The 27,492-nt window shown below is 36.5% G+C and overlaps 1 protein-coding gene across 1 annotated transcript; it reads right to left on the bottom strand.

The window, feature by feature from the left end:
• Positions 1-446: 446 nt before the first annotated feature.
• On the bottom strand, positions 447-27,075 carry LOC149846776 (F-box/kelch-repeat protein At5g15710-like). The gene is made up of 2 exons (XM_089998144.1): positions 25,568-27,075; positions 447-723 (listed from the first exon to the last, which is right to left on the bottom strand). Exon 1 carries the CDS (start codon positions 26,687-26,689, stop codon positions 25,583-25,585), a length of 1,107 nt encoding a protein of 368 aa, XP_089854270.1. The 5' UTR covers positions 26,690-27,075; the 3' UTR covers positions 447-723; positions 25,568-25,582.
• Positions 27,076-27,492: the final 417 nt, after the last annotated feature.

Raw genomic sequence — 27,492 nt, 5'->3', positions numbered from 1 at the left:
AGGATAACTCACTAGTTTTTTACTGTTTAGTGGTCTTGCGGATCAAACCATACAGACAATTTACACTTTTTTTTTGTAAAAAAAGGGTTGTAGATCATGTGACAGCGACTTTGAAACAGGTTTTGTAAGAACTAGAAAAAAAATCAATGGCTCTCAAGACACCAAAAATCACAATTAAAAGGCTTTTGACTTTGAAACAAGTTGAACCAATGTCAGTTTTTATTTTCTTCTTTTCTTTCTCCTGATATGCAAGCTTGTGGGGGCGTGTGACCCCCCATGGGCTTTGAACCCCCGACACCCAAGTTATGATGGTTAGACCCAACCACCAGGACCAGAACCATGACAAGCACATGAACAGATCTCGCACTTATCGCATTCTATAGACATTTTGGTACTATCGTATCAAACATTTACCCACTAGACATTGCAGAAGCAGACAAGCTTGGAGAGCCAAATCCAATTGCATTCATCATAGAATGTTTCACACTAATCATTTTTGTCAGCTCACATCTACATTGACCTAGTAACCTGCACAACTGTATAAAGGAGCCCCTGAGAAATGTGATATCTTGTATCACACCCACCCAAACTAAACCAATGCCACACTTTCACCCTGCAGAAACCGTGAACACGCATCGACAACCGGAACAGATGAACAAAATCATGCAGCTGACAAGTTTCACATCAAGCAATGAAGTTCAATCCAAACGCTTGCCCCTGAAACTGAGCAATCAAGAGAACAAAAAATTAGCACTACACTGGCGCGTGGATGAGAGAACAGAACGAAAGTGAATAACCAAAGAAGACACAGAAATAAAAGATCCCAAAAATATTATCCATTCCCTGTCAAGCATATGTGGTTATACAGCCAACATCTGAGGAATACCCCGTTTTACTGGCACTAACACAATTGTTTCAATCTACGACCAGTATAAGCAAATCAACAGACATGGAAAACATATGATCTGGAAGCAAGTCACCACATCAATGCAGGAAAAGAACCCAGCAAGCATGCACCTTACAATAGTCATTCTGTTGGCTAAAAGATTACCGACAGCATCATGCCATCAGTGCGCAGCCAGTGATTGGTGACATCCATCAAGTATGAGGCAATTCTGACAGTCATCAAGTATCAGGATCAAGGAAACTTAGTCCAAGGTTCAATTGGTGATTTGAAAACATAGCCTCAACCATGCAGAAGCAGAAAAAAGAATTTCTGATTGATGCCAAAAGATATGTTCTAGTAGCAATAATGAAAACAACTTTTATGCACAAAGAGTAGCTAAAAGTTGGCATTCTTACGGATAAAGGCCATCTTTATGTTTGCCAACCAACAGAAGGTGATGTAAAAACTGATCTAAACAACCTGGAAAGTATTCCTTAGCACAACATTTTACCACCATGATTCGTCTATTCTTGACATGCCGCATGGAAACCACGATATTGAGTAATACCTCATATAGTGCATGAACACGAATAAAACTTTAAAGGTGAAGATAGGTCTATTTCTGTACAGTGTATGCATAACTTTCTCTGCAAAAAATTTAATACCCTGGGGCCAGGATTGAAATGTATAGAAAACAACCTCCAGCTTCCCATTCAACCCATCAGCATGCCGGAATTTATTGGTGCCCTTCTACGAGCTGATAGAGAAGGCAGAACTCTCAGAGTAAAGAAAAACTCCTACTGAATTTCTACTGCTCATCATGAAAGGAAGAAGTCACAAAGTGCATCCAGATTAAGGGCCTGAGTTAAGAAACGTTTCTCACATTCCTATTGATTAGAGGCTTTCCACATTATGAGAATGGTGCTCCACAGTTAAGTTCTATGGCCCTCTTGTCCCAGTACTCCAACGCTACACACCCATCCTCAAAGGATTCACCACCTCCCAATAAAAAACAAGAATAGTAGCATCCCACTCTGCTTCATCTATTGTTAAAATTCTAAACTTTCTCAAGAAACCACTAGGAAATATTCTCAATTTTCTCATAAGTTTCCACCATCCAATGATTGTTGTGGATTATATCTTCAGACAGGCATCAAATCCTATCCCACTTGTACTGCAGTTCAGAGATCACACCATTTGATTGCTTAATCCCAAATCAATCCCAATAATTCACTACCAATTAAAATTCCATCCTCCAACAAAGCATTGAAACACAAATTATAAGCAAGCTGCCTGAACAATCAATAGGCACAGGAAATAACCACCACAAACTGGAATGGAAGAAATTTAAAGCGATTACTGGCACTGATAAACCCCTCAAAGTGAAGCCCCAAAAACATGTTTGCTTGAAAATGTAGGCATGGTGTATGTATCTCTCTACAATCAACATGATAGGCTGTAAAACAAGTGTCTATGCCATGTGATGAAGTCCAAACAATGTCCACTAGTGGTCTACATCAAGAAAGCAATTTTTAAAAGAAAATTCTACAATGTGACTTTTTTGTTCATGACACAAAATGGGAACTACAATCAAATAAGCACAGTTTATTTGAATGAGACAAAAAGGATCATAAAGAAAGAACAAAAATACAAACTTCAAGAACAAATTCACTTGTGATTCTAGCAGACTAAAGTGATAAAGCTTCTCTTCCACAATCAATAACGGGGATAAAAAACTGCAGAACCATGATGGCATACAAAATGCCCATGTTTTAAAAACCTTTCACTTAGCAATAAGGATGGCCATGTATTTCAATTAATCACAATAAACATCTGAGACCTCCATAAAAATCAATTAAAAGAATAACAAATGAAACAAAGATCATGAAACAGGCATTTACCTGCAATTCTTTAACAACTATAGAGTCAATTCTGGCCAGACAACCAAATTTGTTGGGAGTTCAACAGGTAAATGAAAAGATATTGATGAAAAATCACATAAAGCAGGATCTCCATGTAATATGCACTAGGTAACCATGGATATCAATAGAAGCTGAAAACCCAAGCTCTAATGTTGGTGGGACCAGAGAGACATGCCCATTCTTTGTAGGTGTTGCTTACTGTTAATACGGACTCAATATATGATGTTATATTTTTTTATTTTGATAAGCATAAATACACTTTTTAAAATACTAAGTACTTGGTTTCATTATCTAATACTACTATATTTTCTACCTTTAACTATATTTATCAATATTGTAAGTATTGTACCATATCGTACGATACGGTACGATACATACCGTTACTATGGGCAAGAGCGATACGATACACACCCGTATTGCTATACAAGTGTGTATCTTATTCGTATCGTATGCATCGTACGATACAATCCTGTATCTATTAAGATTACTCTATCCCCTTTGTATGTATATAATATATTATATATTATATATATTTATAGACATATATATTCATTGTAAAGTCAACTAAAGTTGACTTTACAGTAGTTGTTGGGAACTCAGCCCAACAACTAGATTTGTTTTGGGAACTAAGCCCAATAGCTAGATTTCTAGTCCAATGGCTAGAGAGGACTCCCTCTCTCTCTCTCCTCTCTTTACTCTATCTCTTTCTCTCTATATATATGGGGTGTTTGCGCCTATTGTGGGTGAGAGAGTGATGGTAGTTTTATGTTCTTTTGTGTGTGTTTTAGAGTATTGTGGTGAGGCCCTTATGTATTTATTTCTTTTATGTATTTTTGTTCATTACAAATGAAATCATTTATTTATACAACTTGTATCAAGTTTTGCATATTGTTAGTATTCAAATACATTTTGATTGGCATTTGGAATGTCTTGAGTTCCGTGCTATTTCGTGACATGGTATCAAAGCAAGGCATCTTGGTCTTGACATCTTGTTCTTGTTTGTGCTTCCAAAAAAATATTTGAATTGATGTACGACTTGGACTCAAGACTCTCATATTCTAGTATGTATTTTTCTTTGGATTCTCTACTTTAAACTTTTATGGTATATATTTAAAAATGTATTTAAAATATTGTAGCTATTTATTAAAAATGAATATGTTTTCAAATTAATTAAAATTAGAATTTGTGAAAATTAGTCTTTTGACATATGTTTTTGTGTAAACATGTTTACTTGAAGTATATATTTCGATTATGAATATATATTTTTTGAAGAATATCGTAATGAAAATTATATTTTGCAAGAATATGTGGTTTTTTAAATCTTAAATACTATGCTTACATGTTTTTTCATGTTGTTTACAAAAAAGTCATTTTTAGTTATATGTATTGTGTTTATCATAATTAGTGACTTTAAGCACATGTCAAAGCATGTTCTTTAAATTTTATGTGATGCTTTTATTGAGATGTGCTACTTAAGAAATTTTAACTTCTTGTATGTATGTTCTCATTAGTCATGCCATGGATGGTTCGTATGCTCTCATGAGTTTTCTCTATCAGTATATCATCTACATATTCATGTGTCGTACACACATGTCTATGCATGTTTTTATGTATCATTAATGATTATGTGTTATTTCAAAATTGTTTGATATTTTGTTGAAAAATTAAATATGTTCTCAGATTAATTGAAATTAATATTTTATCTTAAAAATGAGGTATTTTTTTATTGGTTCTTGCATAAGCATGATAATTAAAAATTATATATTTTAGGTATGTTACTATCGTTATGGCTATTTGTGCATGTTCCTATGCATATCTTATGTGATCCTTCATAAGCTTTTGTATAGGATATGTGGCTTTAAAGTCATATGATTATTGCATATACATGATCTTTTATCTCTTTGAGAGTATTCATGATTAGTTATACTTGTGAATGCTCTTGGTTTTCTCTATGGTTCTTTGAAAAATCTCTATATATGGTTTGACCTATTTAATGTTAAAAATCACTATAGACTTATAATCTAGATTGAGCTGCCTCTCTATATAGCTTGCTTATATTGGCCATGCTAATCCTTCATTGTTATTGGTGTAATCTTGTTTTGTGAAAAAATATCAATTGTCATATTGTTGTGCACATGATTGCACTATATTCATTCTAAAATTTTCATCTACCATTATTTAATTTGATTTGAAACTTTAGTTTTTTAAATTGATTCTTATATATGAACTCACTTGTTTGAAAATTGATTTTAATGAGTATTTATTGTCTTCTTATGACGTTTGGTTGTCCCTCACAAAATTTTATATGACGCATCATTTTCTTTTGGCCTTTTTGTTGGAGTGAGTTATGTGCACCTTACTTTGTGTCAGTTTATATTGTTAGCTTGTAGTTTGGCTCTAACTTACAATTGCTTGATCTCTGGTTCTGTGAGTGTATTGTATCATTCATTTGTGTATTTGACCATTGTTATTATGGATGCTTATAATTATAATTATTTGTAATGACTATCTATTTTTGAAACCATGTTGTTTAGAAAGATTATTAAAATTGATATCCTTATTTTTCTTGGTGATATTAGTTTATTTTCATTACAAGCTCTCCTTACTTCGTATGTTCTCTCCTATTAAGCATCTTATTTAAGTATCATTATACGTAGACAAGAGATGTTTATTCACACTTTTTTGTGTTTTGTTTATCCCATAAGTGACATCATGATTATACACTTGTTCTAGTAGTTGATACACTTATTTTGAGTGCCATTATATGTAGACAAGAGATGTTTTCAATGTGGTGAGTTACGTGCACCTATTGATTATTCACTCTTTGTGTGTTTGTTTAGCCCATAAGTGGCATTGTGATTATACTCTTGTCCTAGTAGATGATATACTTATTTTGAGTGTCATTATAAGTAGACAATAAATGTTTTCAATGTGGTGAGTTATGTGCACCCATTGATTATTCACACTTTTTGTGTGTTTGTTTAGGCCATAAGTGACATTGTGATTATACCCTTGTTTTAGTAGTTGATACACTTTATTTTTGAGGTTTGGAGGTCTAGTGAGGTGATTGCTTGTGGTGGTTTAACTATTATTGAGATTTGAAAATATCATTCATTGTGTTACGTGGGATTTTTAAATCTCTTCATAAAATTTTGAAATTTGTACTACTCATTTGTCCTTGTATGGAAAATGGTGATTGAAATAATTTCATGCATTTTGCATTAAATATGATTTAATTACATGATTAAGGATACTTTAAATTTGATTCATGATTGGATGTCGTGTGTGTTTTGCATATATATTGATATTCGCAAACTATTATTTCTTGATATTTGTGGGATTTTAAATATGTTCGTATTTCCTGCAAGGTGTTGTCGCTTGAAAGTTTTTCATTGTTATCTCTTAAAATTGGTCCATAAGTGACTTTTCATTTATTCTAAATTATTGCATGATTCATTCATATATGCATTAGTTATGTGGTTAATATTGCTTCTAAAATATAATAGTTAATTGATTCATGATTATTTGTATCTTCTTAAATCCTTATTGAATGACTTAAATCATTTCTTATATCTTCCGCTATGTAAAAATGATTTTTTCTTTAAAGAAAATCTAACTACGAGTAATTTACTCTCCTTTGTGGGATTTTGGGATTTAAACTCTTTTGTGAATTATTTCTTCATGGTATTGATTTTGGTTGAAAATCCATGCCTTTTATGCATTAATGTACTTTTTGTGATAGATATAAGTGAGCATTGACTTTGAATAATGCATGTTTTCATGAATTTTTAAAGTAATTAATGATTTATGAGTTTATCTTTGAGATATTTTATGCCTCGCCCCGTCTGGACTGGGGATGGAGGACATGAAACGGGGATGGAGGCCGGGATAGAGGTTAAAATGCGAGGATGGAGGCCGGGATAGAGGTTAAAATGCGAGGATGGAGGGAAGAATTTTGAGACAGGGCGAGGGTGGAGACCTTGTCCCCCGCCTCCACCCTGGTCTACTGCCATCCCTAGACTATTGTGTTTTCAAAATTAATGATTTTTCAAAATTAAATTTTTTAAATGATATTAAATAATGTTAAATTGTCTTATAAAATATTTTATATGTATTTTATTTTTTGTGTGTTTGGCCATCCTCTATCCATAATATGTAACTGATATAATTTACTTTTTAAATCTTTTATGTTTTATGATATATATGTATAGTTGGGATGTTTTATTAGCTCTATTTACAGGTTTTCAAATATTTATGATATTAAAGATCTTAAAGACCCTTTGTATAATAGAGCATATGATTGAAGATCAAGAGCATCCTTTAAGGAAGCAACAAATGGAAGAACCTGACGAAGTCAATAAAGACATTTTATGTAATGGGTTATTTCTTTGTAATTGCAAACTCACGATGAGTCATTGTAAGTTTAGGGTGGGGTGTTAAGATTACTCTATCTTTTTTTATGTATATAATATATTATATATTATATCATATATTATATTATATATATATTTATATATTTATATACATATATATTCATTGTAAAGTCGACTAAAGTTGACTTTACACGTTGTTAAGAACTCGGCCCAACAGTTAGATTTGTGTTGTGAACTAAGCCCAACAACTAGATGTTTAGTCCAATAGCTAGAGAGGACTTTCTCTTGCTCTTGAAACTAAAGAACATTTAATACCATGAGGAAAGAGTCACTAGAATATGAGAAATATGAGCATTTCCAACACTTTTTTTTACAAATCCAACCATGTGGATGTGCTTGGCATGGTGAATTTGCTAGGAATCAACCATTTTTTTTTCACATAGAAAATTGGATTGTGTATTTTCGATGAAAAAATGTGATTTTTGAATGCTTGAATATTTATGAAGATTATGAGCCATTGATTTTAAAGCCTTAAAAAATCTCGTTTATGCATAAAAATCCGATGATTCAAGAGCGGGTTCTTATAAAACCAAGCATGTACATCACAACCGTACAGTTAGATTAAAGAGAAAAGAACAAAAAAATCATGAAAATAGTGGTTCACACATTAGTTTTCAAATTTTCACTAGAATATGAGAACTGGAAATATGAGAACTAATGTGTGAACAACAATTTTCATGGATTTTGTTCTTTTCTCTTGAATATAACTTTAGGGGTGTGATCTACATGCTTGGTTTTATAAAAAACTGCTCTTCAAACATTATCAAGTTTTGCATATGTTTAGTATTCAAATACATTTTGATTGGCATTTGGACTACAATTTAGAATGTCTTGGGTTATGCACTATTTTGTGATAGTATCATGTTGTATCGTATGATACACCTTTACCGCACTTAAAAAAGGTCAAAACTTGTTTTTTTATTTTTTGGGTTTTAAAGAACTCTTGAGGGATGACTTCCGCATTTGTGTAAATGCCATTAGAGGGTATCCACACACCCTAGTCGTAAGAGGGGGGGGGGGGGGGCTCTGTCAGCAAAGAAGATGGCTTTTACGATTTGCTCAAGTAAGAATGCATTTCCCCACTTTTTCACTGAAGGAAGTAGGTTAAGGTAAACAATATCTATTATGAGTAAAATTATTAAACTACCTAAAAAAATGTCACGACTGGGTCTGGATCTCAGACCCAATCAGTTTTAAGTTTTATTTAAACACATGCTCATTAATGGCATGTTGTAATTTACATGTAAAGGGTATTTTCTATTTTGTACCCTAATTACACTCTACATGTATATAGATAATGCAACATTACAGCAGACCCAAGTTTGGGTTTTCTGCAGCCACCGACGCCTCTCTCTCCTTCTCTATTCCTCTTCCTCTTGAGATTGATAGTAGAATACCATTTCTAACATGATATCAGAGCATCATATCCTTCCTTGAAGATTGTGTCCAACCTCTTTGTCTTCATCCAAAGAATTTTTCTATATCGTTTCTTCTTTTCCTTCTTAATCCAAGATACCTGATTCCTTCATCTGTTTGTTTCTTCTCTCACCATTTATGTTCCTTCCTCTCTATTCCCCTTTCTGCAGAGGCTTGTTCTTCTTCCCACCTAGTTGTTAAAATCTTGCTAACCTTTTCTGACCCACCAGTCTCCTAATCATGCAAATCAGAATTCATGTTTGCGTGATTTCAAAATCACGTCAAACTCGTTTTTCCCTTTCTTCATATTGATGTCAAAACTGAATCTGACCTTAATACAATCTCTATACTACCTAGATTGATTGATCTACCTCTCCACTTGGAATTTTCCCTTTTAGAAAGAAAACACGTTATTTTCATATTAACGTATTTTCTTACTGATTGATTCTTATTTTTCTTTAGAGCAATTTTTCTTTACTGCATATTTTGTTTTCTGCCTCGGGTCTGCAGGTTAAAAAAAAAACTGAGTTTTGTTTGCTCTAAAGTGACTTTTCTTCCCATTCTCTGAAATCCTTTTTGTTTTTCGTTTTCCATTGACTATGGATTCATTTTCTCCTTCGCAATCTGGCCTTTCTTCTAACTTTTTCAGTCAGCTTGTGTCTGAAAAACTGAATAATTCTAACTTTTTAACCTGGAAGAGACAAATCATCCCATTCATAAGGAGTCGAGATCTCTCTGGACATCTGGATGGCTCTGTTTCTGTTCCTCCAGAGTTCATATCTCAAGAAGGCAAGAATGGGGAGGGTGATACTTCAATTACTTTTGTTAGAAATCCAGAGTATGTATCCTGGATGAAGCGAGATCAAGCTTTGGTTGCCTACATCACTTCCACTCTGTCACAGGAGGTGCTTGCGGCAATCCCAAATGACTGCTCAGCTATGCATTTATGGCATCGTCTTGTTCAAAACATATTCTCAAGTTTCTCACGCTAAGAATTTTATTTTTAAAGAAAGAGTTTCAAATGTTGAGGAAGGACTCCATGACGGTCATGGAGTACTTAAACAAAATGAAGACTAGCACGGATCAATTGGCCACTGTGGGTTGCGCGGTCAGTGACAAAGATATGGTGCAACAAACTTTGAGCGGGCTGGGACCCGATTATCACATGATGGTTACTTCCTTGCTGTGTTTGCCAGACTTACCTACATTTGAAGACCTTTGTGCTAAGCTCTTACAGTATGAGATGACCTTGAAGGGATTCTCTGAAGGAACTCACAACCCCATTGGAGCACACGATGTCCTTGCTACAGGAGTCACTTATGGTCGAGGACGTGACAGGTATGAATCTCAGGAAAGGGGAGGTCAAGAGAAGAATGGACAAGGAGCCCATGGAATATTACCTTCTCTCGGTATGCCTCCTAATCTGCAAAGGCAACGGACAATACCTACCTGCTTTCTCTGTAACAAAAGAGGGCACATCAAAGCAAATTGCTGGCATAACCCGCAAAAATGGAGGAAAACAATTGCAGACAAGAAAGAGAACAAATACATTGAAGAATACTGGAGAAGTCAAAGAGTTGTTATCTGCCTTGGCTGAATTGAACGTCAAACAGAATGATCAAGGTACTTGGTACGTTGATTCTAGTGCAGCTACTCATGTCATTGATGATGCTGGTAAGCTCCTAAATCTTGTTCCTTATGTTGGTAGAAATAGTATTGTCACTGGAGATGGGTCTCATCACTGTATTTCGCACATTGGAAATTCGATAATTCTTATGCCCAACTCTTTCCTTGCTCTTTCAAATGTCATTCATGCTCCTAATATCAAGAAAAATATTGTTTCAGTCTCTAAACTTGTTGATGACATTAATGCTTCAGTTGAGTTTACTCTTTTTTTGGTTCACGTTAAGGACCTTCACACGAGAGAAGCGTTCGCTGAAGGAAAACGGCAAGGAAATATGTACGTGTTCCAAGAGAATCCTTCTTCCTCTCGTGTTCAACCTGTTGATTCCATCTTGAAGCTCACATCATCAACTTCAGCTCCTCCTGAGAGTGTCCTTAATATTTCTCAATGTATTGAGCCGAATCTTTGACATGGTCGTCTGGGTCATTGTAGTAGTCGTTTTATTGATAAGCTTGTTTCAAGCAGTCTTCTTCCCAAGTCAAGTCTGAATTTAAGTGTCGATAATAAAAATTGTTCTAGTTGTCTTCAGTGTAAGAGTCATGTTCTTCCATTTCATTCCATTAATAAAAGAGCTTCAAGACCATTTGAAATTTTATGTTTTGATGTTTGGGGTCCGGCTCCAGTTCCTTCCATGTCTGGCACTAGATATTATCTCATTTTTGTTGATAGCTATTCTTGATATACATGGATCTTCTTTATGAAAAGTAAATCTGAAACCTTCAAATTGTTTCAGAATTTTCATTCTTTTGTTCAAAATAAATTCTATGAGAATATTACTTGTTTCCAATGTGATGGAGGGGGTGAGTTCTCTTCAAATGACTATTAATTTCCTTCAGACAAATGGAATAAATAGGCAGGCGTTTTGCCCTACGGAAACATCACCATATTGTCGAAACTGCAATGAGCATGATGCATGACAGTAATCTTCCAGTTACCTTCTGGGCAAAGGCCTTTCATAGAGCAGTCTATATCATAAATCGATTGCCCATGAATATCTTGGAAAACAAATCACCCCATTTCTCTTTGCATGGTGTGCATCCAAATTATCATGATTTGCGTGTATTTGGGTGTGTATGTTATGTTCATGTTGACAGTTCAATCCGACACAAGTTTCAGGATAAGGCCTTACAATGCAGATTTGTGGGATATGCTGATGATTACAAAGGATACAAATGTTATGATCCTATGAGCAAGCGCATCAAGATATCCAGAAATGTGTTTGATGAATCAAATTTTGGTCATAATGTTGACACTCCTAACATTGAAATTTATCATCCTTGGTTGAACTCAAATCTCTTTTCTGGTACCGACAGTGTTTGTTCTTCATACTGTAATCAAAGCGATGAGGGAAACGTGTCTACTGTTGCGCAACTAACTCAGGACGATGTGATCTCTGAACCATCGTTGGCCCCCGAAAGGTATAAAGGCATTGTTTACTCTCGATGTGAAAAGGAAATATTTTTCGGCTCTAATCCATAGCTGAATTCTCCTTATGTTTCCATTCAATCACCTGCTCACAGAAGGTCTACCCGGCCTCGACACCCTATTGATAGGTGGATTAGTTATGAGAACTTCACAATGGATTTTCAACTTTTCTTAACCTCTTTGGGCAAGGAAGATCAACCCACCATGTTTTATCAAGCAATAAATTCTAAAAGATGGATTGAAGCTATGAACGAAGAAATGGAGTCTCTTCATGAGTGTGGCACTTGAGATATTGTTCCCAGACCACACAATCGAAATGTGGTTGGCTCAAAATGAGTGTATAAGATAAAGTATAAGCCGGATGGTACTATCGAGCGATACAAGGCTAGACTGGTTGCCAAAGGTTTCACACAGGAGCAAGGACAAGACTATGATGAGACCTTCAGTCCAGTCGTGAAAATGGGCACTATCCGCATCATATTATCATTGGTTGTTGAGCACCAGTGGACTCTCAGTCAACTAGATGTAAAAAATGCATTTCTCCATGGAACTCTGAAAGATGAAGTATACATGAAGCAACCCACTGGGTATGCCGAAGGGAATTCGAAAGAATACGTGTGCAGGTTAAAGAGAGTTATATATGGTCTGAAGCAGACATCTCGATCTTGGTTTAACAGTTTCTCTCTTGAAGTAAAAAAATGTGGCTTTAGTCGGTCTCTTCTTGACCATTCTCTTTTCATATTCAAATGCAAAGATATAGTTACCCTGTTATTGATATATGTTGATGACATTATCATAACAGGTAACTCTAATGAACATATTGAACAGGTCAAAGAACTTTTGAACCATAGATTTAAGATGAAGGATCTTGGTAAACTGCGATACTTTCTTGGAGTAGAAGTTGGCAGGACTTCTGAAGGCATGACACTTACTCAACATAAGTATATTGTTGATGTTCTTAGCAAGGCAAGTATGAAAGATTGCAAGCCCCAAAGCACACCCAGTGTACTGTGAAAATGTCTACGAAGAGACAATACGCATACAAGCACAAATATTTTGCACAAAGGCACTCTTACAACACTTGAACAAAATACACAAAAAGCGTAAAAGTAGCAAACATGCACTAAGGCATGTATTTTATATAAAAGAGCAAATGCTTGAGACTCTCAAGCTTAAGAAATAATAAGGGGGAACACCCCTATTTATATACAAGAGCAAAGGGGTACAAGAGGGGGGCTCCCAAAGGAGTCGTTGGGGAGCCCCCAACGGTCACATTTGTGACCGTTGGGGGGTCCCCAATGACTCTATTGGGGGGACCCCCAATGTACTTTTATGAAAAATAAAAAAGAAATACAAAAAATAAAAGAAAAGAAATTACAACATATTCTAATTGGAATATGTGCAAGAAGGGAAATTACAATAATACCCTTTTGGGTATATGTATATATATATACATATATTTATTTATATTTATATAGAGAGAGATACATATAGATATATGATATATATGTATATGCATCTCTATGTATATAAGTATATATATATATACTTACAACAATGGTTTTGGAGATACATTTTAACACCCCCCCTTAAACTTACGGTGTGATAACCGCAAGTTTGTCAAGAAGAAAATGAAATCTGGGCGAACAAAGAGCTTTTGTGAAGAAGTCCGCAAGTTGATACTCAGACGTCACGTATGGTAGATCAATGACCTTCTTCAAGTATTCTTCCCTGACATAATGGCAGTCCATCTCTATATGCTTTGTTCGCTCGTGAAAGGTGTGATTCTTAGCAATATAGATTGCACTTTTATTGTCACAGCATAGCTTTATTGGTTCTCTGATAAGTACTCTCATATCTTCCAAAAGGTGTCGAATCCATACAATTTCCATAGTAGTGGATGCCATGGCTCTATATTCGGCTTCAGTGGATGAGAGAGAGACCGTTGCTTTTTACATCGTCATGAAATCAAAGACTCACCTAAGAAAACACAAAAGTCAGCGGTGGAGTGACGGTTACTAGGGTCACCTCCCCAATCTGAGTCAGTATAAGCAAGTAATTTTAATTCAGAAGAGGAAGATAGAAATACTCACTTATTCACTGTGCCCTTCAAGTATCCGATGATGCAAAAAACAACACTCATATGAACGGTTGTGGGAGCGTGCTGAAACTGACTGGCGATGTGGATAGCATGTGACAAATCCGGTCGAGTAATGCTAAGATACATCAAAGAGCCTACCAACTGCCTGTAAGGAGTGGGATCGGTTAGAGGAACACTGTCATCAATCTTCATTTTTTATCCCACGACTTCAGGAGTTTCGCAAACTTTGTCATAAAAAATCCTTGACCTGTCAACAATCTCACAAGCAAGTTTAGATTGTGATAGGAAATAACTTCGTTGAGAATAGGCAACCTCAATTCCAAGAAAATATGTCAGAAAACCCAAGTCTGACATCTCAAATTTTGAAGTCAATACGGACTTAATACCCTTGACTCCTTAAACATCATCACCTGTAATTAGCATGTCATTAACGTAAAGTAATAGTATCACAATCCCTGCATTAGATTTTCTAGTAAATAAAGCAGTATCAGTATAACATGAGGAAAAACCATTTTCTAGCATTACACTAGTAAACCTGTCATACCAGGCTTTGGGGGCCTGTTTCAAACCATAGAGAGCCTTCCGAAGGCGAAGAACTTTATCTTTGGGAATCTTCATGCCTGGTGGGGCATCCATATACACTTCTTCGTTAAGATCACCATTTAAAAAAACATTTTTTACGTCCATTTGAAAAATGTTCCAATTTTTAATAGATACAATAGTAATAAGACATCTAACTGTAACCATTCGGGCTAAGGGGCAAAAGTTTCTTCATAATCAATTACATACTTTTGCCCATACCCTTTTGTGACTAAGCGAGCTTTATACCTTTCCAGAGATCCGTCGCTCATAGTTTTAACCTTAAAAACCCATCGACAACCTATAGTTTTCTTTCCTATGGGTAGAGTTTGGAAAACTCAAGTTTCAGCCTTCTTAAGAGCATTAAGTTCATTTTGCATAGCTTCTTGCCATCCTGTACATTTTTTAGCTTCTTCAAAATTTCTTGGTTCAAAATAAGAGTGAATGGCACCAAGACAAGCCCTATATCGGGGTGAAAAAGAATCAAAAGAGATAAAACGAGTTGGAGGTCTCCTATTCCTACGAAAAGACAATACGCATACAAGCACAAATACTTTGCACAAAGGCACTCTTACAACACTTGAACAAAATACGCAAAAAGCGTAAAAGTAACAAACATGCACTAAGGCATGTATTTTATATAAAAGAGCAAATGCTTGAGACTCTCAAGCTTAAGAAATAATAAGGGGGAACACCCATATTTATACAAGAGCAAAGGGGTACAAGAGGGGGGCTCCCAAAGGAGTCGTTGGGGAGCCCCCAACGGTCACATTTGTGACCGTTGGGGGGTCCCCAATGACTCTATTGGGGGGACCCCCAATGTACTTTTATGAAAAATAAAAAATAAAAAAGAAATACAAAAAATAAAAGAAAAGAAATTACAACATATTCCAATTGGAATATGCGCAAGAAGGGAAATTACAATAATACCCTTTTGGGTATATATATATATATATAGAGAGAGAGAGAGATACGTATACATATATGATATATATGTATATGCATCTCTATGTATATAAGTATATATATACTTACAACAATGGTTTTGGAGATACATTTTAACATGTACTTCATCAGAAACTCAATTCCCAAGATGGAGATTTGTATGAGGATTCTACAGGATATCGCAGGGTAGTAGGTATGCTTCAGTATATTACCTTCACTCGGCCTGACATTGTTTATTCGGTTAATCAAGTATCTCAGTTCATGCATGAACCACATATTGGACATATGGAAGTTGTTAAACGCATTCTTCGATATTTGAAGGGAATTATTGAAGATGGTCTTTTGTACATAAAGAGTATGCATGGCCATCACATGCATGAACTTCTTACCTACACGGATGCAAATTGGGCAGGAGATCCAGATGAGCGTAGATCCATTTCAGGATACTGTGTTTTCATTGGCCTAAATATTGTCTCCTAGAGCAGTATGAAACAAAAAGTCATAGCGAGGTCAAGCACAGAAGCCGAATATAGATCAATGACATATGCTACAACCAAAGTAACATGGATCAGACACATGTTGGCAGAAGTAAGAGAATCGATTTCTAAAAGCATTCTCTTGTGTGACAATCAAAGTGCTATCAACATGTCATTCAATCCTATCTATCACAGTCGTACCAAGCATATTGAAATTGATCAACATTTTGTAAGACAGAAGGTCGAAGAAAAGAAAACTGAACCAAAATACGTTCGGACTGCTGACCAAGTTGTTGACTTGTTTACAAAAGGACTTATCAAGGACAGATTTTGGATGTTAAAAGGCAAGTTTTTCATGGTTCAAAACCATGTACAACTTGAGGGAGGGTGAAAAGATGTCACAACTAGGTCTGGATCTCAGGATCCGGACACAATCTGTTTTAAGTTTTATTTAAACACATGCTCATTAATGGCATGTTGTAATTTACATTCTTTACGTAAAGGGTATTTTTGTACCCTAATTACACTGTATGTGTATATAGATAATGCAACATTACAGCAGACCCAAGTTTGGGCAGCCACCGACGCCTCTCTCCTTCTCTATTCCTCTTCGTTTTGAGATTGATAGTAGAATACCATTTCTAACACTACCCTCTAAAAAATTTAGATGATCTGGCACGACAATGGGGCACTCAAGTAATGAGTGAAATTTTATTGAAAACCGAGTGCAACTATTGGCATAATATTTTTGTTTATGTAATATAAAAATATGAGTCTTGTGACATGTTCTTAATTGCAAGATATTTAATATTTTTCATTTTTGTGAGATAATTGATGTTTGATGATGTCTTGTGCAGTTCATAGAGACATAAATGCTTCATATGTGATTTTATGATTGTATTTTGTGCAATTCATCAATGTTTCATGTGTTATGACTTTTTTTAGAATTTTTGTTATTTTTTCTGATTTTTCATGCCTTTTTAGAATTTTTGAAAAAATTTTATTAAATTTTATGATTTTTTACGATACGTATCTTATTTTGGGTTCGACCGATACGAGTAGCAATATGATACTTAAAACTTGAAATTTATTACCTTAGAGGTGAGTATATTCAGTTTTTGTTATCTCAACATTTTGTCTATTAATCTTAAATTATTTTCTTATTCGATCTTGGTATGTTAGTTATTGGTTTTTGTGGAGTATATTATTATTTTATTAACTTAAACCTTTAATTTTTGGTATACCAATAGATTGCCAAAACCTTTAATTTTATTTACTCAGTATATGATTTTTTTTTCATTTTTGAAACACTACCTTGGTTTCATTACTACTATATTTGTTACCTTTAACGATTTATTACGTTAGAGGTGAGCATATTCACTTTTATTATGTCGGCATTTTTTCCTATTAATCATAAATTAATTTCTTATTCATTCTTGGCATGTTAGTTATTGGTTTTTGTGCAGTATATTATCGTTTTATTAACTTAAACCTTTAATTTCTGGTATACCAATAGGTTGCACTTTAAATCCTTTGTATACATTTTCACCCCCCCCCCCCCCACACACACACACACACACACCTTAAAGCAACAGAAGAACTTTCATGGAAAAAAAGAAGGGAGCTAAATACTGGAATAGATGTGCACAATTATGTGCAAGAAGTATGCATTTTGGATCTCCAGCAAGCCACTAAAACTTGGTATTGTGATGTAGGAAGAAACTATACTCTTTCAAGTTTACTCTTGTGGAAGAAGAAACAGACAAATCCTCCATGCATCAAAGGGCACTTAATGAAGAAGAGAGTGTCACAATAGGAAGTCATGGGAGCTACTAGAAACTTCACGTAAGGAGAAGCAAAATCTAGGTGCCCTACTGATCATTGGTAAAAGCTTATTTAAAATGTAGAGATCAATGGCTAGATTTAAGAAAGAAGAAAATATGTGGCAAGATATTGTGACAGGCAAAGCATCTCTAAATAGAACTTACTATTTAGTAGAAATCACCCACTTTTCATATTTTTAGTTTTTTTTTTTAACTCAGGTACTATGGATTGTTAGATTTTACTAAGATCTGTTACACGTGAAAAGAGAGATGAAAGAGAAAGCAAGAGTTGTGGCTGTCACGATTTCCAATAATGAAATCGTGACCTAAAACGTGTATATATATCCTTCGTTTACAGTATGGGTCAGGTCTGATATATTATCCAGACCCAGAATACAAAATAACAAATACAAGTAAAGAATACACAAACAAATAAACTTTTTCACCCCCCCTCAAGTTGATCATGGTTTTGAACCATGAACAACTTGCCTTTAAGTGTCCAAAAACTATCCTTGGTCAAGCCTTTTGTGAATATCTCTGCAACTTGTCTTTCAGTGTTAACAAATTTGGGCTCGATCTCCTTTTCTTCAACCTTTTGTCTCACAAAATGTTGATCTATCTCAATGTGCTTGGCACGACTGTAATGAACCGGATTGAATGACATGTTGAGAGCACTTTGATTATCGCATAACAAGATAGACCGAGATATCACTTCTCCCACTTCAGTTAGCAAATGTCGAACCCATGTGACTTCAGCAGTAGCGACAGCCATGGATCTGTATTCAGCCTCAGTACTTGATCTAGCAATGGCCTTTTGTTTTCTACTGCTCCAGGATACTAAGTTTCTTCCAATGAAGATGCAATATCCTGATGTAGACCTTCGTTCATCTGAATCTCCTGCGCAGTCTGCATCACAATATACAGTAATCTCGCGCATGTCCTTGCCAGATAGTTTTGGAGAGTATATCAATCCATCCCCAACTGTGCCTTTCAGATATCTAAGTATCCTTTTATCAGCCTACATATGCCCAGTATGTGATTCATGCATGAACTGGGACACCTGATTGACTGAATAAACAATATCAGGTCGAGTGAATGTGAGATACTGTAACATCCCTATTAGGTTGTGGTACTGGTGGGATCCTCACACAAGTCTCCATCATGGGCACTCAGTTTTTGGTGAAGAATACTTAGAGTCCCTAGAGGTTTACAATCCTTCATACTTGCTTTGGTTAGAACGTCCATCGTATACTTGTGTTGGGTGATAGTCAACCCATCAGCTCGGCTATCAACTTCAACTCTAAGAAAATAACGCAGGACTCCAAGGTCTTTCATTTTGAATCTCTGACTCAGTAGTTTCTTTACTTCTTTGATATGATCCTCAAAGTTTCCTGTGATAACAATGTCATCAACATAAATTAGCAAGAAGGTGATCACATTTTGCCCTCTAAAGATGAACAATGAGTAATCTAGTAGGGAGTGAGCAAAGTCATGCTTCTGAATTTCAAGAGAGAAGTTGTCAAACCAAGAGCGAGATGCTTGCTTTAGATTATAGATAGCCCTTTTTAGTATGCATACATTTGTCTTACAATCTTCCTCATAATATCCAGGTAATTGTTCCATGTAAACTTCATCCTTCAAATATCCATGCAAAAATGCATTTTTAACATCAAGTTGACTCTGTGTCCATCCATGTTCAAAAGCTAAGGAAAGAATGATTCAAATTGTTCACATTCTCACCACTGGACTAAAGGTCTCATCATAATCTTGCCCTGCTTCTTGTGTGAAACTCTTTTCTACGAGTTTTGCCTTGTATTGTTCAATGGTCCCATCTGGTTTATATTTTATTTTGTAGACCCATTTGCATCCTACTACATTTCTATCAGGCGGTCTGGGAACAATTTCTCAGGTTTCACATTCATGTAAGGCTTGCATTTCATCATTCATGGCTTCTACCCATTTCTTAGAAGTGAATGCCTAGTAGTACATCATTCTCCTTGTTGAGAGCAGTCAAAAAGAGTTGAAAATCCATGGAGAAATTGTTGTAGCTAACCCATCTATCAATAGGATGCCGCATGCGACTGGACCTCCTGACGTCAAGGGTGTGTGAGGAGGTAGGTGCAGCCTCTTGAGCCCGATTTAGGAGTCCTGAAGCAACCGTTCTCTGTCTGGTGTAGGAAATCCCCTTATACCTTCCCGATTCCAATGGTGGTGTTGCTTCACAGCTCTATGATTCCGATGTACCAATGATCTTGGGACTCTCTTCTTCGTGTTGCACACAGTCCGAATGACATTCTTCATTCGAACTATCAAAGAGCTCTAAATTCAGCCAAGGGTAATAAACTTCAACTGAGGTAGAGGACATGTCACATGTGTCAATTTTATGATTGAAGTTCAGCTCGTCAAAAAAAACATTTCTCGAGATTTTGATGTGTCTGCTAATGGGATCATAACATTTGTATCCTTTGTAGTCATCCGCATATCCCACAAATCTACACTTTTAAGCCTTATCCTGAAACTTGTTTCTCAAGGACTGATCAATATGCACATAACAAACACATCAAAAAACACGTAAGTCATGATAATCAGGATGGATTCCAAAAAGACAGTGATAAGGAGACTTGTTTTCTAAAACAATCATGGGTAGTCTATTGATCACATGTACAACAAAATGAAAAGCTTCTCTCCACAGATTGATGGGAAGATGACTGTCATGAAGCATACTCATCGCACTTTCAACAATATGCCTATGTTTGCGCTCGGCAATCCCATTCTGTTGTGGCGTGTGTGGGCATGACTCTTCTTTTTATCCCATTATTTTAAAGAAAAGAAATGAAGTCAATGGATGTGAACTCCCCTCCTCCATCACATTGGAAAAATTGAATGGACTTAGAGAATTGATTTTTTACTAAGGACAGGAAGTTCGGAAACAAAAGGAAAACTTCAGACTTATTTTTCATGAAGTATATCGAGGCGTATCGAGAGTAATTGTCAACAAAAATTAGATAGTACTTGCTTCCAGATCCAGAGATGACGGGAGCAAGCCCCCATACATCATAACATATTATCTCAAAAGGCTTTGAAGCTCTCTTATTAATAGAATGAAAAGGTAATACATGACTCCTGCATAAAAGACAACTGAAACACTTTTGACTTCTCTCTTCCACATTGAGACTTTCTTTTGGAATGAGATTATTATAAACAAGTTTCTCAATAAAATGACTTTCACAATGTCCTAAACGACTGTTCCATAGAGAAGGCTTATTATATTCAAAAATACTAAGAACATTTTCAGAAATACATAACTCTAATGGAGACTTCAAATCCGGGTAAGCAGGACAGGCCGAATGACATGGGTCTTCTTGAAAGACATACATATTGCCTTGTCTCTTTACTTTAGCAAATGTTTCCCTCGTGCGAAGGTTCTTGACCTGCACAGAGAAGGGAGTAAATTCGACTGAAGCATGATTATCATCAATAAGTTTAGAAATAAAGACAATATTTTTCTTGATATTGGGAGCATGAAGGACATTAGAGAGTTCAAGAGTAGAATGTGACATGGAGATAATAGACTTTCCAATGTGAGTAACAGGGTAGGAAGATCCATCTCCAGTGACAATCTTACTTTTTCCAAAATAGGGAATAGGTTTGAAAAGTTAAACTACATCACCGATCACGTGAGTTGTTGCCCCAGAGTCAACGAACCAAGTTCATTGTTCATTTTGCTTTAGATTCAATCCCGACAAGACCGATATTAACAACTCTTTAATCTCTCCACTGTCTTTGGTGTTGTTGGACTTCCTTTTGGATGTTGCCAGATGGGACTTTCCTTTTTTTCAGGATTATGCCAACAATTCGTCTTGATATACCCCATTTTGTTGCAAAAGAAGCATGTGGGAATGGGTCTTGATCCCTGAGTAACGGTGGGTGTAGGAAATAATCCACATCCCCCGTGTCCATTTTTCACTTGTCCTCCTCGCCCTTGTCCTCGACCATGAGTCATTCCTATGGCAAAGACCTCTTGGGTATTCGTATGAGTATGATTATCCTTAGAAAAGCCTTTCAGGGTCATTTCATACTGAATTAATTTAGCCCGAAGCTCATCAAAGGTGGGAAGAGCAAGCAAACACAATAATGAAACAACAATCATGTTATATTCTGATCCCAATCCACTCAAGGTTTGTTGCACCATATCACTGTCGCTCACAGCATATCCTATAACCGCAAGTTGATCTGTAATGGTCTTCATCTTGTTTAGATATTCCATGATAGTCATGGAGTCTTTTCTCAGTAGCTGAAATTCTCTTTTGAGAAAAAACATTCTTGCTTGAGAAACTTGTGAATATGTCTGAATCAGTCTCTCCCAAAGTTGCATGGTTGTGCAATTGTCAGGAATTACGATAAATACCTCCTGAGAGAGTGTAGAGGTAATGTACGCGACCACTGACTGATCTTTCTTTTCCCAGTTGAGATATTCTGCATTTTTGACATACACAATTGGGATTGCCCCTTTATCATCCTTCTCTTCTTGCGCAATGAATTCCAGTGGAGCTGAAGCGGTTCCATCCAGATGACCTAAAAGACCTTGACTCCTTATAAAAGGAATGATCTGTCTTTTCCAAATCAAGAAGTTTGAGGTAGTCAATTTTTCAAAAACAAGCTGATTGAGAAAACTCGAAGAGAGACCAAAGTGGGAAGAATGGGAGGAGTCCGTAGCTTAAAAGTTAAAAAGGTATTCACGAGATGCACAGTCTACTACTTGAGAAACTTGTTGGTCGTCCCTTCTTGCCTTTTTTTTTATGGCCGTGATAGATGCATGGAAGGGAGCAGAGCAGCTCACGCTGAACAGACTTTAATAAATCGCAGATGGAAACTATGTTGGTTCAAGAACAAAGAGTTTCATGAATATAGAATTTGACAATAGGTGTATTTCATGCACAACGATTTGCAGGCACAACGATTTATAGGCACAATGATTTATAGGCACAATGATTTGTGGGCACAACGATTTATAGGCATAACGATTTATAGGTAGAACCATTTGTAGGCACAGCGATTTGTGGACACAGCGATTTGTAGGCATAACGATTTGTAAACACAATGATTTGTAGGCCCAACGATTTGTGTGATTCAGCAATCAAGAAATATGATATTCCAGATTGGATACTGATGGATGATCAGATCCGATTGTTTCAGACAAGGTTTGGCAGAAATACGAATTGCGAGACCAAGAGTATTCACGATCAGATCTGAGTATTTCAGATCTAACAGAATGAGGAAGTGCGAGACGGAGAATATGCACGATCAAGAAAATTTGGGATCTGATGCAAGGATTGAATATTTCAGATCTGACGCATGTACACAATCAGATCTGAATATTCAAGACAAACCGTGAGACGAGATTAGAAAAAAAAAAAGACTGGGAGAAAGAAGAAATGGAGCCTTTCAGGTCTAACGCAAATTCACGTCAAATCTGAATACTCAGGCACGAAAAATAGTAGAGGAGTAAATGAAAGAAAGAAGAAGATGGAAGAAAAGTGTGGAAGAAGAAAACCTCTTGATTGGATGCAGGTCGATCTCTCGGGTCAGACCTTCTGAAAGCAGCTTTGAAGCCCTAGATGGATCTCTGCTTTGATACCATGTTAGATTTCACTAGGATCTGTCACACGTGAAAAGAGAGATGAAAGAGAAAGGAGGAGTTGCGGATGTCACGATTTCAAATAATGAAATTGTGACCTAAAACGTGTATATATATCCTTCGTTTACAGTATGGGTCGGGTCTGATATATTATCCAGACCCGGAATACAAAATAACAAATACAAGTAAAGAATACACAACAATACACAGACAAATAGACTTTTTCATGGATGTGATGTACAATATTTATTTAGTTGGAAATGACTTCGGAATTATGCCATTGTTACATGCAAGTTGGGTTTTCAAGGGCTTCAAAAATCAATAGTTCATAATGTACCAAATTTTCAAGATTGAAAAATCATAATTTTCTACAAAAAAAAGCACAATATGAGGTTCACTCCTTAGCAAAAAAAAAACTATACGCGTGGTTAGATTGAGTTGATACAGCTTGCACCTATGATTAGAGCTTAGTCACGTACCTTGATTAATACCAAATATAAACCTATGTTATCATTGTTCCATTGTCATAGTCAAGGTGCTATCCATCTTATAAGACTTAACCTCACAATAAGACCAAACACCAACAGATGATGTCAAAATATTAATGGAAGACATAACTCATTTGTCAAACCACAAACTGACCATGGTGTCATTTCCAAGTAAATTAGGATGTGTTTTTCACTAGAGTAAATGATAAGTTGATTATAATTCTACCATTCTGTTCTTTCTTTCAATTATCTGCTTGTCACATTCAATCTCCTCATTAAATGATCTATTTGGACTATTTTTCTTCCTGCTTCTTATCTAAGCAAGAAAAAAAATATACATGATGGTGTATAATTGCAGGCTAAGGTCATCATTCCGAGATGAGCTTATGATGATCAAATATATAACAAATATCATATAGATATGCCAACTCAAAGCTTGGAAGCGGGTTAAGTGTGATGAACATCAGGATAGAGCAATAACATCTTAACCAAGGGGCATCACGCCTGAACACCATCAGACCTAGTAAACTAAAAAAAGTATTCACCAAGAGTGGTCTCGCAATAATATCAGCAAGGATCTTGAAAGAACACAACAATAAGTAGCCCAGGAAAACCTTGGAGACTTTAAAAAGTAAAAAACATACAAAACTAGAAAACTAGAAAAAATAGAAAATATTGTGGCAATATCACACTATTGTCATTTTAAAGTTTTTTTATTATGATATGGAATTTTTACTTTCTGAGCTAAATACTAAAAAAATGTGCTAAATTGAAAATATTATCATATTTGGTGACCATGATGAAAATAAATATCATTAATAGGACGTTGCGAGATCCGTTTCATAACAAATTCTTTTTTAAGATAAAGACATAAAAGTCATGCACCAAGGTGCTTAACAAAGAAAATTTGCCGAAAAATTACACAAAGGAAATCTCAGCAAGATAGCAAGTGCATGGGTTGCATTGAGAACAATTCAACACGCTTAATCACAACAGCTAGGGACAAGGTAAACAGCAACAGAAACTGATGCATCAGATATAGAAAGTGAGGTTGTCATGGGGTCCTGTTCAGCCCATGAAAGTATAACAGGTTATTTTTCATCAAGAAGCTGCTTTCAAGTTTCAACAAATGGCACAACTACTAAAAGGGAGGAAAATGGTGATAAAAAAACAAGGTAGCGTTATGTAGGATAAAGCCATTACGCAGCACACTAAATACACTAATTTCACAATAAGAACCATTGAAGAATGATTAAAATATGCATTAGTTCTGATGAAAAAAGTTTATCCTTTGGAAATGCATCTAAATAAAATTATCAAACAAAGCTAACTTCAAAAGTTACAACAATGGAAGCCAGAAATTAAAGGAACACAAAGCAGTTCATTACTGAATTTAAAAAGAAACATGGTTTGCATATTCTCATAAGCAGTAATTTAAAATGGAGTACAAGTAGTGAGCAACAAAAAAGTATGTCTCATACAGAATTTACACTTCCATGATTGAAAAGAAAAGATTATATCCAAGCTTTTGGAAGAACTAACGTGTTTTATATTGTTCTTATAAAATCAGGTACTAAAACACTGGTCGACACACAAATCATGTTAGAGAAACATAAAAAAAAACATGCAATTTTGTGAACAAAAAAGAATACAATGAGAAAAGGCATTCAACCAACTTTTCCAAAGTTTTGCAGCAGAATCAATGTCATAGTAACACAGGTGCAAAGGTAAAGAGAGTTTAGGCTGTGTACTCATTTGACGAGAATTCAAACTTTTGCAGACAAGCTAGGTTCATATGGCAAACCAACAAGACTGTTTCTCCCCACAGCCACCATATGATTCTTTGCACATGCATCGTTTTCGGGTAACCATTGCCACCTCCTCTCTGACAAATCATAGATTATAGACTGCCAACCCCTATGGGTGCTAAAGCACATGAGATCATTATGACCTTGACATTGAAGCAACACCGAGTATGGAGAGACAATCTTGGTCAGTTCATCATCAGGCATCTCTCCCACCCTGACCCACTTCAGATCCTGCCACTTAAGCTCCCAAATGCATATGCTTCTTATAAAGTAATCCACAACAATCTTTCCAGTCAAGAGAATCTTGTCCCCGCACACCACCAATGAGGGGCACCGTACATCACCAAACGGCATCCTAACATTGAGATCAGTCCACTGTCTCCTCTCCAAATCATAGCAAATCAAACGATACCCACGAAAAAAATTCACCGGAGCAGCTAAACAGTAGAAAAAACCCTTCAGCCAAATCGCGTGGGCCTCGTACCAAACTTGCAGGAATTCTAGCTTGGAAAGTCCATGGTGGACCCAACCCTCCACTCTAGAATCATAAACCTCGGTGACGCTCTCGTTCGAAGTCGGTTCGGTGGTCCCGGTCACAAGAACCCGGTAGGAATTGCTCGCTCTGTCCGCGACCATCCCGACTATATCGATGAAACGGACTCGAAGCATCTCAGGCAGAACCCTACTGGTCCTGGTGATGGGGTTACAGACAATCAATGTGGGGTAATCAGAATTTCTATTCCTAAAGCAAAGGAGCCCGCCGGAGGAGGCAAGGAGGAGAACCCGCTCGGGATCAAGGGAACAACGAGCATAGATCGGAAGGTTGTTCCACCGGCTGGAGTTCGGGGAATACGCCGCCACCAGTTGGGAGTTGTGGTAGACGAGAAAGAAGAAATCCCGGGGCGAGACCCTCCCCCACAACTCCAAGAACGACCTAGAGTTCAGAAGGGAGTTCCAGGATCTGCAGACGCACCGACACCGGAGCACGGAGGCGATCGACAGATGGGAGAAGACCCTTTCGGCAACTTCTTCGGGGATCCTATACCAAACGCTCCTCTCCACCATCTCTTCCCCTAAATCTGACCCAAAATAACCCTCAAAATTTCCCTAAATCTGACCCAAATCGGTAGAGAAACACCCAAATTTCCCTAAATTTGACTCCAATAGATATAGAAAACCCCAAAGATTCCCGGATTACGAACGAAATGACCTAATTTACAGCTAAATTCGACTGGTTTCCGCTCAGGAGATCGATGCAATGGATGACAATGGACGAATAATTCATCAGAGAATCGAGAGAAAGAACGGAAGAAGATGAAGAGATCAAAGTTTTCACCTATCGGATTGGATCGATTCGACCGATCAAATCGACGCTTCCTTTTTCGTCCCTGAGATCTTAGGATTTGCGTCGACGAGAGAGGAAAAGAGACGGCCGTCGACGTCGTCGTGAAAAAAAATGGAGATCACTTTCGTGGCGGTTATGGAATATAAACGTATAGTGTTGTGAAATTACGATAATATCTTGTCGTCAAAAATCAAAGTACAAGAAAAAACTTGTACTCTCTGTAGAAATTCCTTAATATGAATGAGGGCATTATAAGTAATGCGCAAAAAGAGGAGCAGAAGGATTCGTGGTTTCGAGGCGCCATCGGGTCCTCTCAGTGGGTCGGGTAAAATCCATCGGAACCTGAGAACCGAACCAGCCAGATCTCTTTCGATGGGGGCAGAAGAAGGGTTACCCGTTTATTAAACGGGTCGGGTTCGTGTTTGCCACAGCCGACCCGTTTAATAAATGGGTCGGGTTCGGGTTGAGGTATGCTGACCCGCCAACCCGACACGATTGCCACCCCTAATGCAAAACTCTCAAA

Source organism: Nuphar pumila, chromosome 2 (assembly GCF_984573655.1).
Source record: "Nuphar pumila chromosome 2, dmNupPumi1.hap1.1, whole genome shotgun sequence".
In the NCBI taxonomy this organism is placed as follows: Eukaryota; Viridiplantae; Streptophyta; class Magnoliopsida; order Nymphaeales; family Nymphaeaceae; genus Nuphar; species Nuphar pumila.
The sequence above is the reverse complement of the archived record's forward strand: the minus strand, read 5'-3'. Positions and strand labels throughout refer to the sequence as shown.

Coding starts and splice junctions, on each gene's coding strand:
- LOC149846776 (XM_089998144.1), bottom strand. CDS start 26,689: ATGGTGGAGAGGAGCGTTTGGTATAGGATCCCCGAAGAAGTTGCCGAA.